We start from the raw sequence: 14,571 nt of genomic DNA on the forward strand, positions 1-14,571 counted from the left end.
GGGCAGTGTCATTACGCTTCCTGCTCGCGGAGCACGCCGGGAGTTGTAGTCCACTTCGTACGACGTTACTAAGTCTCCGGAAGTGGAAGTGTGAGAGGCCAGGCCGACTTGGCTCTGGGTAGCGGTACTCGACTCTGGGGCGATACTCCCAGGCGGGTCATGAACGGACCAGCGGACGGCGAAGTGGACTACAAAAAGAAATACAGGAATCTGAAGCGGAAACTCAAGTTCCTCATTTATGTGAGTGCTGGCGTGGGGAGGTTGTGGGTGAGGCCCAACGCTGGGAGGACCTCAGTTTACCCATGTGGTAAAAAGGATAGAGAGGGAGAGATGTCTCTGGGTCCTGGGGCTTTTACGGATTGCTCTTGGCTCAGCACTCACCCTGTCCGATACAGGAACATGAGTGTTTCCAGGAGGAGCTCAGGAAGGCGCAGAGGAAATTGCTGAAGGTTTCCCGGGACAAGAGGTAAGGCTTGTTGAGGGAAGGGGCGATGCTACACCTATGGAATCCTCGTTCTCGCTCCATCCCGGAATAGGACCACAAATGCATGCGCTCCTAGGAGGATCCAGTGGGCCTCCTAGAAGGAACTAGATAGATGTCTAACCGAAGAACATTGCTAAAATGAGAATGATCATTCTCTTTCCCACTTCTCCCAGTTTCCTTCTAGATCGACTTCTGCAGTACGAGAACGTGGATGAAGATTCTTCCGGTGAGCAAAGTCATGAACATTTGCGGGAAGACATGAGATACTGGCACTTTAAACACTTACTCCTGGCATGAGGAAGCTGGTGCAGCCCTTTAAGCCTTGTTGCTTGCCTTCTGCTTCCTCCCTTCCTTCTCCCCACATTTTTCCTTTCTTTTCTCTGTGTAGCCTTGGCTATCCTGGAACTCACTCTGTAGACCAGGCTGGCCTCCAACTCAGAAATCCACCTGCCTCTGCCTCCCAAGTACTGGGATCAAAGGCTTGTGCCACCATGCCTGGAGAGTCTTTAAGTATTAACTTATCCACCGTGTTCCAGGCCCCTGGCCTCTTGTCATTTATATACCTGTTAAAAGAAAAAATGAACTAGAAAGGTGTAGTACCCCATGCCTGTAATACCATCACTCAAGAGGCAAAAGCAGCAGGGCGTTGGTGGCACACGCCTTTAATCCTAACACTCGGGAGGCAGAGGCAGATGAATCTCAGTGAATTCGAGGTCAGCCTGGTCTACAGAGCAAGTTCCAGGACAGGCTCCAAAACAATACAGAGAAACCCTGCCTCGAAAACCAACCAACCAAACAAACAAACAAACAAACAAACAAAAAGAGGCAAAAGCATAAGGTTCATGAGCAAAACCCAGTCTTTAAAAACAAAGGGGTCTGATTCCTGGAACATGCAAAGGAGGGGAAAAACTTGTGAAAGTGTCTTCTAGCCTCAAAACATTTGCCATAGCATGTGGGTGTCTGCACAAACACACTAACAGTAATAATAAAATCCCTTGAAATTTTTTTAAAGAAAAAAAAACTAGAATTTTAAGTGATAATAGGAATTTGATGAAAATTAAAAGAGTTAAATGGTAATAACTATAGTATAACAGGAGTTGATAAATTTCTTTTTCAAGGGGTCAAGAAAATATTGTTGGCTTTGTAAAATATTGTCTTTGAAGCAAACTGCATATGTGAAAGCAGCTGTAGCCAGCATGTTAATAAACAAAATGGCTGTGTTTTATTAGAATTTTATTTGCGAGCATTACATTTTGAATTTAAAGTTTTATAACCTATATTATTTTTTATGTTTTTGAAGTACGTTCTTCATTTGTAGCTTTTATTGGTCCCAAAATCACAGTCCCTACCCCTCAGTCTCCCCAGTGCTGGGATTTCATGCTTGTGTCACCACCATACACATACACCCCCACCACCACCACACACCCCGCTACCCACAGCTTTGTTTTTTAAAAGATACTTAATTTTATGGGTATGGGTGTTTTGCCTGCTTGTATGTTTGTGTGCCATGTCCGTGCAGTCCCTGCAGAGGCCAGAAGAGGGCATTGGATCTTTTCAAATGAGTTATAGATGGTTGTGTTCAGTGAGGGGAGTACTTGAAATCAATCCCAGGTCTTCTTTAACTACTGGGCCTTTTCTCCTGTCCCTCTCCCCCAGCTTCTTTTGAGATGCCTTATTAAGTAAAGGCACTTGTTACTAGTAGAACCTGGATACTTGAGTTCAATTCCCCAGGACCAACATTGTAGGAGAGAATGGTTCCCTTAGGTTGTATCTCTAACCTCTACATGCATGCACCTATATACACACAAATAAGTAAATGTAATTTTAAAAACTAAATATGAATTCCAACCTAGTTACATAATGAGACCATGTTTCAAAAATGTGATGAGGGTGGTGTGAAAAGCAAGACATGGTAGCATAGGCCTTTAATTCTAGTCCCCCTTATGAGGTAGAGGCAGGAGGACCAGAAGTTCAAGGCCAACCTCAGCTACATCATACCCATCTCTAAATAAATAAAAGTAAAAAGCTACAAATGCAAAAGCCGCCTGGGCAGGGTGCCTTATACCTATAATCGCAGCCGAGCATGAGGCAGGAAGATAACTCTAAGTTCCAAGCCAGGTTGAGCTACAAAGTAAGACTTTATGTCTCAAAAACCAAAATTAAATAAATGAAATACAGTTGGCTATGGTGGAATATGGGTGTAATAGTAGCACTTAGGAGCCTGAGGCAGGAGAATCACCTATTTGAAAGCCAGCCTAGTCTACTACATTGAGTTCCAGGCCAACTGGGATTACAGAGATCCTGACTAAAAACAACAGCCAGCAAAGTGTTAAAGTCATTCTAGCTTGTAAATCACACAAAAGCATGTAGGGTCTGAATTGTGTATGAATGAGAAAAAGGCTCTTTAAAAGGTGTTTAGAATTGGAGCAGCAGTTTACCTGTGAAGACAGGGCTAGAGCTTTCTAGGTGAAAACTGTAATGAGAGTGAGCCAGGCTAGTGTGCACAGAGGCTATTTTTTCCAACTTAAGGGTTTTCTCTGTGTAACAACCCTGGCTGCCCTGGAACTCCCTCTGGAGATCAGGCTGCCCTCAAACTGAGAGATCTGCCTGCCTCTGCCTCCCAAGTGCTGAGATTAAAGGTATGCATCACCACTGCCTGGCCCAACTTAAGTATTCCTTAACAATTAACTTTAAATTACAACCAAAGAGCTAAAGAGATGGCCCTGTAGTTTAGAACACCTGCTGCTCTTGGAAAGGACCTGGGTTCAGTTCCAGTACTTGCATGGTAGCTTACAGCCACTTCACTCTATCCTAGGAGGTTGAATGCCTTCTGACTCCCTCAGGCTTGGGCATGAACATGGTACACATACATACACAAACACCTAAACATAAAAATATTATATTAGGGAGGCAATAGCAGGAAGGTCTGTCTGTGTTCCAGACCAGCTAGAGATACACATATATTGAGACTGTGTCTCAAATATAAATCAAGGATCTGAGCAGAAGATAACATATATCATGTATAGTGATTACTAAGTGAGAGGCAAGCCTTCTAGTGAAAACACAGAGCTAGGAAGTAGACCTCCTTTTGGAAGAATAGGGCTGCTACCATAAAGAGCTCTTGGGGGCCCAGATTGCAGTTCTGAAGTAAAGCGATGCAATGAGCCAGGTGCCCTGGGGCAAGTCCTTACTTAGTCTTCCTTAGGGTAAACTGAAGACAGATAAACATGGCTAAAACACTGCATGTGGACAGAGTTATTAAATTGGGTTGAACAGTAGGTGGCAGAGTGGTAAGATGGCTGAGCCGGTGATTTTGACATGGTGGTGATTGTGGGCTGAACTTGTGGCAGTTGGGATGTAGAGCAGAGGAAGAAGATAGTTTTGAGGGGTGTTTTAATGGGTCCCCAAATAAGGAATATGGAGCAGAAGCTGCAAGTTACCTAGAGACATTTGAAAGAGTGGTCTAAGAAGGTCAAACAGTCACAGACCTGAGTTCAGGTTCCATACTTTCTGAGGTCAGTGAGACCATCTGGAAAGCCGATGTGATGTGCTTGCCTTTCCCTTCTGTGCTTAAAAAGACCAGGAGCCTGGCACATAGTATGTGCTGGCAAGTGTGCCATGGAGGTACCTACATAGGAAATAGGTATGAAAGCCGAGGGACTCTCCAGAATCCTGTGCCTGCAGGTGTGCTGAATGGGAAGTCTCCTTTCCTAGCCCCCTGCTATAGTGTTGAGGTTACAGTCCTCTGAGGTGGATGGGAAACTCTACAACCTCACTGACCAGCCCTCCCCACAGATTCAGATGCCACTGCATCTTCAGATAACAGTGAGACAGAGGGGACACCCAAGTTGTCTGACACACCAGCCCCCAAGAGGTAAGGAGGAGCTGTAATTTTCCAGGGCAGGGGTGGGGATCTGAGCTTTCCAGCTGTCTCTGACCCTTCTCCCTATTCCTTCTTCAGGAAGAGAAGTCCTCCGATGGGGGGTGCCCCATCCCCTTCCAGCCTCTCCTTGCCTCCTTCAACAGGATTTCCCCTGCAGACCTCTGGAGCCCCCTCCCCATACCTGAGCTCGGTGAGTTGGGATCAAGACCAGTAAGTAGAGTGCTACCATGCCTGGGAATAAATACAGAGGGTGTCATATGGGCAAAGTGGCTAGGTCTCAGGGCAAGGTTTCCCAACTCAAAGTGTGTCCACATGTGGCCAGCAAGTAACCTTTGGAGGGTATGAGTCAGGTTGCCTACTTGTCTCCTGTGTAGGACTAGGGGGCAGACCCAGGACATGGTCCTGCTGCTGTCCCTTCCCCTCTGTTCTCAGGAGCCCTGGGAGCCACACTCATCAGCATCTCTTTTGTTTTTCCATTCTCCTGTGTACATTTCTTCCCTCCACCCCTCACCTTCACCTGCTCTGTTTCCCATCTCCATCTTCCTACTCCCACCTCAGCTGGCTTCCCCCCCTTACCCCCCATTCCCTTCTGACTACCTGGCCCTGCAGCTGCCTGAGCCCAGCCCCCTGAGGCCCAAGCTGGAGAAACGGCCCCGCCTACCCCGGAAACTCAAGGTACCCTGATGTGGGGACTGTAGGGAGGGGCCACAAAGGCAGGACATCCGTCTGAAGGAAGCTGAAGACTAGGGGGCGTGCACAGGGACTTTGGGTGCTTCCTCTTGTAGCAGGAGCTATAGGATGATCTTGAACTCTTGGTTCTCCTGCCTCCCCTTTCCAAGTGCTAGGATTACAGGCATGTGCCACCATATCTGGTTTATGCAATGCTGAGGGTTGAGCCCAGTACCTCATGCATGTTAGGCAAGCACTTTACCAGCTGGGCTATATCCTCAACCTGATACCCAATTTTTGAAAGATGGGTTTGAAATACTAAGACTCCATCCAAGGCTCAGCACTGAAGGGCAGAGTAGAGGAGTCCTGGCTCACTGGCAGTGGCGGAATCAGTCTTGGAAGACTCCCAAGTTAGGCTGCTGGAGGTCCTGCCTTACCACCTGGCTCTACGACCAGGCCTTGCACCATGGCTGGAGAGAAACATGTTTGTACAGGTCATGGGTACTGTTGGAGCTGGGACAGGATGGTGGATGGTATGTAGAGTCAGGGCTCCCCCAGTTCAGAACAGTGTGACTTTGAGCAAGTAACCTAGATTCAAAAGTGATCAAAATGGGTAAAGTCAACAAGTGTTAGAACACTGCCTGAGTTGAGTGAGTATCTGGAGTGCTGCAGCTCATAACAAACAGGGGACCAAACCCTTGTACAGAGATCCTGTTCTGAAAAAATTGGCAAAAGATAAATAAGATGGATTGGCCCTAGTAGAGAAAGTGAAAGAGAGTGATGGGATTTTTAAGGTGGATAATCTAGGGTGCTATTGACTGGATGCAGGAAGCAAGCCATGAGGTGTCTGGGAAAGGGTTTCAGTCTGGTGAGCATGCTTATTGAAAGACAAGGAGGAACAGAGCATGCTGGCACATGCCCTTAATCCCAGCCACCCGGGAGGCAGAGGCAGTTGGATTCCTATGTGTTCCAGTCTAGCCTGGTCTACATAGTGAGTTCCAGGCCAGCCAAAGCTGCATAGTAAGGTTGTATCTCAAGCAAAAAAAATAAAAATAAGTGAGTGTGTGTGTGGGGGGGTGTAGGGGGCACAGGGCAGGTGCCTGAGGGAAGCATGTAGGGCCTTTGAGGTGTAAGAGAAACTAGGGCTTATATGGGAATGGAGTGAGAGCCGTTTGGGCAGGGTGAGCAGGGCAGGGTCTAGTTCAGCTTGCATTTTAGACACATGGACAACATGGCAGTGTGGACTGAGGCCTGGGTACAGGTCTAGAGTAATCAGGTTAAAGGGAAGGAAGTGACGGCAAGAAATCCAGCAGAGTGCTCCATGGATCCATGTCAAAGATGGCTGCAGGGTTTCCTCAGAAACCCAGTTTGGCTGTGAGGGGGAGAAGGGAGCCCAGAAGGATTCCAGGGCTCTTCTGAGCAATGAGTGGAGTGGCAGTTTTTCTGAGATGAAGATGGTGGGAGAAGCAGATTTCAGAAGAGAGATGAAAAATTGGCCTTGGACCTGTTGAAAGGGCATCTGGAAGTGTCAACTGGATAGTGGCTGTGTGAGCTGAGGTTTTGTAGGACTGCCTGGCTGGAGAAGGGAAGAAGGCTAAACACAAAGCCCTAGGAATGATGAGAAGTAAGTCAAAGACAGAGGAAGATGGGAGTGCCTATCACTGCTTATGCAGTGCTCTCTGCTCTGACTCCATAAGCAGATCACAGATTGTATTTATAGTGGCTAAGAGGATGAATTCTGCCTGACATAGTGGTGTTCACCTTTAACCCCAACTCTGGGGAGGCTGAGGCAGATGACTCTTTATGAGTCTGAGGCTATCCTGGTCTACCTAGTGAATTCTAGGCTAGCCAGGGCTATATCCTCAGAGAAAGAGGGGATGAGGAGGGAGAGAAAAAAAGAATAAATGGAAGGATGAATGAATGCATTCTAGGGATTAGAGAAATGATTCATGGGTTAAAAACGTTTGATGCTCTTCCAGGGGACCCAAGTTCAGTGGCTCACATCAAGCAGCTCACAGTTGCCTGTACCTCCAGTTCCTGGGGATGAAGCATGTGGCTCAGTAGTAGTTCTTACCTGGCATTTTCAAGGCCCCAAGTCTGTCCCTAGCACTGGGGAGCAGTGGGACAGTAGTGCATACCAGCCTTCCCTAAGAAGGTCTGCTTCTCACATTCAGGACAAGTGGAAGAAAACAAAACACAGCAACCTAGGGCAGGCAGGTGTGAGGTTTGGCATGTTGAGACATGGTGACTGGGTTGATAGGGAAAGGCTAGAGTCAGCTGCTTTAGGTGGGGACATGGGGAGGATCAGGGAAGGGTTAATGTTGCAGCACAGGATCACTAGGATCAGGTGGCAGTGGGAGGAGAAAGAGGGCCAAAGCAAAAACAAAAGACTGGAGCTTAAGCCTCAGCTGGGTTTGAATCCCAGCTCTTCCACATTCTCACTGTGTGAACTTGGACTGGTCACTAAACTCCATTTCAGTGACGGAGCCTGTGAGAGGCTTAATGAGTGAGGGATAGAGAGCATCACCAGGCAGCACATAGAGCCACATTGTCTGTTCTTAGTCATGCTGAGGAAATCCTGGTTAGGGTAGTTCCTGGGGAACGGGGTGCTGATGCAGAGACCTCGTCCTCATGGAGCTGCCCTCCTTAGCCATGCATGTGCATCTGCTTTTCCGTACACACGGGGGCTGCCTTGGTTACTTTTCTATTGCTGTGACACCATGACCAAGGCACCCTATATTGTTTATTTGGAACTTATGATTTCAGAGGGTTAGAGTCCATGAGACAGAGGCGGAAGGCAGAGGGAGGGAGAGATGGAAAATGAACACATCTGAGCTGAGAATAGTGAGAGCTTTTGAAAAGTCAAAGCTCACCTCCAGTGACACACCTCCTCCAACAAGGCCAACTTCTTAATTCTATACAGTTTTGCCAGCTGGGGACCAGTAGTCAAACATAAGAGCCTGTGTGTGTGTGTGTGTGTGTGTGGTGGGGGGGGGGGCATTCTCATTCAAACCACCCCACCACAGGGGTCCTGGTTCTTTCCAGAGCTGCCCTCCTGTCTGGCACCTGTTTCCTGAGGCCTTGCCTACTCTAGCACCCTCACATCACCCCACAAGCAGAGGTGAGGGTGGGGCTCCTTGAGAAGCAGAGAGCAGGCCACAGGGCCAGGTGTGGCAGCAATCAGGAGGCCATGGTGGAGACCACATATAGGTGTTGTTTGCTACCCCAGTCCCAGGCGCACCTTGGGTGCTGCCCAGTGAGGACTAGCTAGCATCCTGTTCTTTAACTTCCATACCTTCCTCTGGTATATGGCCCCACCTCTTTTCCAGGATGGCCCTATAAAGTAGAGATTATAGATAGAAGTTATCTGGGTCATAGTAGGTGTTCAGTTTGCCCACGGCACATGAGATGTCATAGCACCCAGAGAGCTCTCTTGAGGGAGGATGTGTGAGGACCTGGCAGGGTGGGGCAGAGCAGAGGCCATGTCTCAGCTCACAGGACAAAGTGTGACTTTGACAAATGTAGCAGGGCCAGCCTGATGGCACACTACACTGACCATCCTGAGGGCAGCCAGGGCCAAGGCCCCTGGCAGAGGAGTGACATGCTCAGGTTTGTGTTCTAGAGTGATCACTCTGGCCGAAGTGTGGAGGAGGAGCTGGATCTGGGAGAGGCTGAAGGCAGGGAGTCCAGTTAGGAGGCTGGTACCTAGACCAGGTGAGCTGAGAGGAGGGCCTGGCCCAGGCTGGTGGCTGCTGGGGTCCCAAGGAGGGGCTCATCCACAATGCCATAGAAGCTGGGGAACAAAGCTCCTGCTTAGGCTTCTGGCTCAGGTAACCTGTGATGCCCACCATGAACCAGTGAATCCACAGGAGGAGGAGGAGGAGGAGGAGGGAGAGCCAACCAGTGGTGGCAGGTGATACCCAAGGTGCCCAGAGGCAGGAGCAAGGCACTCTGAGCTAGTCCTGAATCTGGCTTTAACTGCTGGCACAGAGCAACCAGGCCCACCTTGTTATCGAGGGACGAGCCCAGCTTTTCTGTCAGGCTCCCTGTCAGACTCCCCTCACCCCATCCCCATCACGCCTCCATCACTGCCCCTCACCCCAGGCACTTCATGGCTTGAGACTGAGGAGCTGCAGAGGGGCTTCCCCCACCCTTTGAACTGCCTTTCAGTGGGTGTTGTGTGATACCTAATGACAGTGTGTCTGACAAGCCCTCCTTGTGTTTCTCCCCCTGCTGCAGATGGCTGTAGGACCCCCTGACTGCCCTGTGGGTGGGCCACTGGCCTTCCCTGCCAGGGGTTCTGGGGCCAGTGTTGGGGCAGCCCTGAGCCCCCTGCCTCCTCCCAAGATGCCCCCCCACACGATCCTGAGCACCGTCCCTCAGCAGATGTTCAGCGATGCAGGCAGCGGGGATGATGCCCTGGATGGAGACGACGACCTGGTAATCGACATCCCAGAGTAGCCATCCATCCAGTGCTACTTGCCAGGCCCCGCACAGTGCTTCTCCCATGCCAGCACACTTGAGCCCATTTCTCAAGAGATGTTTATTGATGCTCAGTTGCCATGCTTCGGCCACTGACACAATCAGAAAAGGCGTAAACATGCACAAATGTCCCCGAGGAAGGTGGCAGGGGCCCTGCCCTCACATCCCAGCCCCATCCAGGGGACAGTGATTTAAATGAGTGGCCAAGAGGATCTTCCCCATCTTAGGAGGCAGAGACCCCGTGGAGGCCGTCCCTTTAGAAGAGCAGCTGAGCAGAGCTGGGACTTTTTCATGAAGGCTCTGTATTAAAGGGTTGGCTCTTTCTTTATTTGTCCTTTCCTCTTTTGGAAATGCCCTCCTCTAATCTCCCCAATCCGACCTCCTCCCTGTGCAGCAGGGGGCCGGGCAGCCTGGAGAGGCCAAGAGAGGAGTAGCAGGGTGGGGTAGGGGCACTGGCGGGAGACTCCCACATGGCCCTGTGCATGGGGTGGTTGCATATTTGCAGGTAACAGCAGGTCAGGCAGGAAAAAGTTTGCATATGTGAATATAGCTCTCCACAGTCCCTCACAAGAAGACAAACCCACATTCACAGAGACTCACAAAAAATAAGACAGGTAGTGTGGGGCAGGGGGCATCCCACCCCGTGTAAACGTGCAACACACTCGTGCGAAGGTTGGGTACTGGACCCGGCCCAAAGGGCCTGTGCTGGGCAGCTGCTGTCTGCTTAGGCCAAAGGGAAAGCCCCTGCTGCTGGGGGCAGCTCGCTGGTCAGGGTGTGCCAGCGCTCCAGGGCTGTGTCTGGCTGATGGAGACAGTCACTCCAGTGCTTCTGCGCCTCTCCCCTGGCTCCTGGCCCCAGGGACACACCGCCTGAAGAACAGCCACGGCATGCAGACCCAGTCATTGCCCATTCTCCTGGCCCACTTCCCTCACAGCACCCTGATGGGCTCCTCCACTCACCTATGAAGTCATTGGATTTGCCAATGTCATAGTCCCAGACTGTGACTTCCAGGGTCTTGGTGGCCAGAGTGGAGAGTTCCATCTCATAGAAGAATTCCTGAAAACAAGACAGAGGTGCTTTCTGTCAGGCCTAACCACATCACTGTCCCCAGCCCATCTTTATTTCTGCTCCCTGCCCTGTTTACCTCATTAAATTCTGGGTTTAACGTCTTCTTCTTTACACATGTTTTATGCTTGGATTTCTTGTCCACATCTGGTCTCAAGTACCTACGGAGAGAGGGGACAGTGAAGTTAGGGACAGGCTAAGCCCCAGAGCAGTTAGGCTGGGGTCAGGCTTGGGCAAGGGCTCACGTCTTCACATAAGGGTCAGAGTAGCCGTTAACATCCATGGCAGCCAGGTGAGCACAGCGAACAATGCCCACCAGCAGCCCATGCCTCCTGGAGCTGTAGCTGAGGCTCAGCAGGATACGCCCTCGCTCTTCCAGCAGCCCAGGTCCCTGCTCTGCCTGCTCTAGCTGCCAGAAAAGGAGGCGGGGTCAGAGGTCAGTCTAGGGCTTCTCCTGCCTCCCACCCAGACAGGGTTCTCAGATGTGCCTCACCTCCTTCAGGTAACAGGAAATGCCCCTCAGCGCCGCAGACATTGAAGAAGGCGAAGGAAGCTGAGGGGGCAAAGAAAAGGCTCTGACAAGCTGACCTCTCCAGGTCCCCTCCCCCATACCCATTAGCCCCACAGACCTACCGGAACCTGGCGCTCAAGACAGATGTTAAAATGCTTCTTCTGTGAAGGCTTGAGGCGGCGGAGGGGCACTCGGATCTCTCCTATAAACTCATTGTGGCTCAGCTTGTCCTCGTCACAGACGGAGATCCTGGGAGGGGAACAGCAGGGTCAGGGCCCCAGGGTATCTGAGCCCCGCTTGCTCACTCGCTCACTCGGGAGAGAGAGAGGAAAAAGGTCCTCCAACTAGTCCCAGCTCTGCCCTAAATTTGTCACCTCATCTGTGAAATGGGTGGGAGCTTGAGAAGGGCAATTGGATCTGCCCTGTCTGGCCTGTGCTGTCCTATATCCATCAAGAATTATCCAGCAGCACAAGAAGCTCTCTCAGCTTCTGGAACTCTGTTCCCCATCGGGGGACAGGTGCCAACTGAACCCCACAGGTATGGGTGGGTGGGTATGGCCACAGACACAGTGGTAGTCCCCAGTGGGTGTTTAGCTGCTTTACACAGCCAAGCACTCCTGCTTGACTTGGGTGCCTGTTTCTTCGCTGGTGGGGCAGGAAACCAGTCCAGGGTTAAGGGATGAGCAGCTATGGTATGAAGGTGTGTTGAAAGTCCAGCCCTGCCTATATTACCTGTGTGACCTTTGGCAAGTCACCTAACTGTCCATCTGTAAACTAGGGATTGAACATACCCACCTACTAAAACTGTCATGAAGTAAAGCAAAGAAATGCTCCCTAATAACAGGCTATAGTTACACACTCAGAAGGCTGAGGCAGAAGGATCTGAGTTCAAGGTTAGCCTTGTCAAAACAAAAAACTGCCTTCTGCAACCGTGAGGCTTCATCGTCTGCCCTGAGGAACATGAGGCCAATTTTGCTGCTTCAGCCTTTGTTTCTCCCACCTCTGACATCATGGTGAGCTCTGTAGACCCACCCTGATGACCATGTCTCTCCCATGATAAACCCTCTGTGGCCCCCCTGTTATCCAAGAATAAAGGATGAAGTCTCTCCCAACCGGAACTCAGCTCCACACTCCTCTGGAATATTTCTCACACCTAGGATGACAAGGCAAGTTCCCTGACTGGGAAGACTGTCCTCTTCAGAGAATATAGGTAGATATGGAACAGATATGGGCAGCCTGAGATGTGTCGGTCTAACTAAAGCCAAGGACTCTGAGTCAGGGTCTTGGAGAGCAGAGAAACCTTTCCAGGGGGCTAGAGAGATGGCTCAGCGGTTAAGAGCACTGACTGCTCTTCCAGAGGTCCTGAGTTCAATTCCCAGCAACCACATGGTGGCTCACAACCACCTTAAATGAGATCTGGTACCCTCTGTTGGCATGCAGGCAGAAGACTGTATACATAATAAATAAAATCTTTAAAAAAAAACCTTTTCAGAGGCAGGTTTGGGGTTGAGCCTCAGATGAATGACTGAGGTGGGCAGAGGAAGCCAAGTGGTAAGGCCTGCTGCTGCCAAACCAGTAGTCCTCTGCTAGACCAGTAGCAACATTTGGACCTGCTGGTGAGGGGGGACATAGGGAGATGGACCAACCAAAGGTCACAATGACAGCTATCCCAGAGGTGTTGGGCTGGAGGAAAAGCCCTCACCTGAGCACCTTGTGAGTGATGTCATCATCCGTGATTCCACTGTACGTCAGCTCCTCGTTCCACACAGGGTTCAGTGTGTTCCTCTGGGTCTTAGTTTTTAGTTTATTGGCCTGGGGCATGGGGACAAAGGACTCTGATGCATGGATCCTGGGGCCCCAAAGGCTGAAGGTGGGGGCTAGGAGGGACCCATAAACCAAGCCAATCCTGGAAGGAGACATACCTTGCAGGCTCCTGGCAGAAGGTGCAGCTTTACATAGGGGTCAGCCAGGCCATTGAAATCCATGGGCTTGAGGCCCTGGAGGATAGGTGTAAGGAGGGCTTTAGACTCCCAAGCCTTTCTCCCTCCTCCTGCAGGACTAGATCCCCACAGAGGACAGTTCCAGAGATGCAGGAGTCTGCTCTGGGTGGGGGGGAGATGGAGCCCCCACCCTAGGGTAGCAGCCCAGGAAGGAGAGATGCACACCTTGGCCCTGAGGACTCTACAGTGCAGAGTGCAGGAAGCCTGATCATAGAGAAGGTCAAATTCCAGTGTGCCCAGGGCAGCTGCAGAAAAGGGAAGAGAAGTCAAGTGCATGAGACCTAGTGGCTAGAAGAATGTGTCCACATCTCAGCTGGCTTACCAGTGTGTGTGTGTGCAAGAGGCTGAGCATCCATGTGCATGCCTGCGTCTAGGTCCCTGGCTCTCCCTGGCTCGGCCGCAACTGACTGTGTGGGTGGTGGAGTGTCTCAGCAGAAATATTGAATATTGAGCCTTGCTGAAGCTATAATCTGCACCCAGACTGCAGCTGTGGTGTCAGGACTGCCCTCCCTCCTCCCAAACCCTACACACACACACACACACACACACACACACACACACACACACACACACACACACACTTAGGCTGCTCCCTCCCACAAGCCCACTGAGTCCCCCCGACTCACTGGTATCATCTGAGTCGTAGCTGTCTACCTCAGCTCCATCGTCGGGTGTGGTGGCCCCAAGGAGAGCCGCAGGGGGGGCCAGAGCCAGAGGGGCCAGGTGAGCAGGGGCTTCCCCACAGCCCCTGCCGCCAGCAGCCTCTGGTCCTGGCCCCCTGCGAGGGAAGTAGTCCGAGATCTGGCGGATGGGCCTGATGGGTCCAGGACACACGTTGATGGCCATGTGCTCCTGGATGTTGATGGTCATGCGATCACCCCTGCGGCCCCTCATGCAGCACCTCTGGCTGGGAGACGGGTGTAGAGCTGGAGTGGCTGGCTGGGGTCTGAAGGAAGCTCACTGCCCTCCCTTCCTGGGTGTCAAGGGAGAGGTGATCTGTGCTAGCTGATGGGCAGACAGGAGGCCTGGCTCCACAGGGGCTGGCTGGGTTGCCAGATCAGTCCTGGTAGACAGGTCATGACTCCCCATAACCCTGCCCACTACCTGTACATTGTCCCTCTGTCACCTTTCCAAGACTTTCCTCTCATCCTGGGTTCCCCCTCTGTTCCCATCCCCCAAGCCCCTCAGAGATGCCACAGCTTCCCTCCTTTGCTGCTGAGGCTCTGGCCATCTTCTCCATCAGGCGTGGGGCTGGTCAGGCTGTCACCCACTCACTAGGCTTTTCTTCACTCAACCCAAGCTTTTGCCTGCCTGCCTGCCCTGCCTGCCTGCCTGCTGCCTGCCCGCCTGCCTAGTCCCTAACCCGGACCATCGGCTCTACCAAGGTGGGAACCCCCTGCTTCGGTTTTCTCTCTCACCCTCACCAGCGCTCCCCTGGCCGGCCCGGCCCCCGCACCTGTCCCTGGGCCTCCAACA

The 14,571-nt window shown here is 51.3% G+C and overlaps 2 protein-coding genes across 5 annotated transcripts; one reads left to right on the plus strand and one right to left on the minus strand.

The window, feature by feature from the left end:
* The first annotated feature begins 23 nt into the window (after positions 1-23).
* On the plus strand, positions 24-10,698 carry Ino80e (INO80 complex subunit E). 4 transcript variants are annotated; one of them, XM_027404621.2, is made up of 8 exons: positions 24-240; positions 396-466; positions 658-710; positions 4,280-4,358; positions 4,446-4,557; positions 4,926-5,042; positions 8,659-8,750; positions 9,276-9,411. In XM_027404621.2, the coding sequence occupies exons 1-7, from the start codon at positions 160-162 to the stop codon at positions 8,728-8,730; spliced, it is 585 nt and encodes a 194-aa protein (XP_027260422.1). In that variant the 5' UTR covers positions 24-159; the 3' UTR covers positions 8,731-8,750; positions 9,276-9,411. The 4 variants fall into 4 exon arrangements, with proteins under 4 accessions (XP_027260422.1, XP_027260419.1, XP_027260420.1 ...); XM_027404618.2 differs by lacking the exon at positions 8,659-8,750 and having other exon boundaries at positions 9,276-10,698; XM_027404619.2 differs by lacking the exon at positions 8,659-8,750 and having other exon boundaries at positions 4,977-5,042; positions 9,276-10,698.
* On the minus strand, positions 10,219-14,035 carry Doc2a (double C2 domain alpha). Its single transcript, XM_035442207.1, has 9 exons — positions 13,722-14,035; positions 13,261-13,340; positions 13,018-13,092; positions 12,798-12,907; positions 11,218-11,344; positions 11,078-11,137; positions 10,830-10,993; positions 10,664-10,745; positions 10,219-10,575 (listed from the first exon to the last, which is right to left on the minus strand). The coding sequence occupies exons 1-9, from the start codon at positions 13,987-13,989 to the stop codon at positions 10,243-10,245; spliced, it is 1,299 nt and encodes a 432-aa protein (XP_035298098.1). The 5' UTR covers positions 13,990-14,035; the 3' UTR covers positions 10,219-10,242.
* Positions 14,036-14,571: the final 536 nt, after the last annotated feature.

This window comes from Cricetulus griseus, chromosome 3 (genome assembly GCF_003668045.3).
Source record: "Cricetulus griseus strain 17A/GY chromosome 3, alternate assembly CriGri-PICRH-1.0, whole genome shotgun sequence".
Lineage (NCBI taxonomy): Eukaryota > Metazoa > Chordata > Mammalia > Rodentia > Cricetidae > Cricetulus > Cricetulus griseus.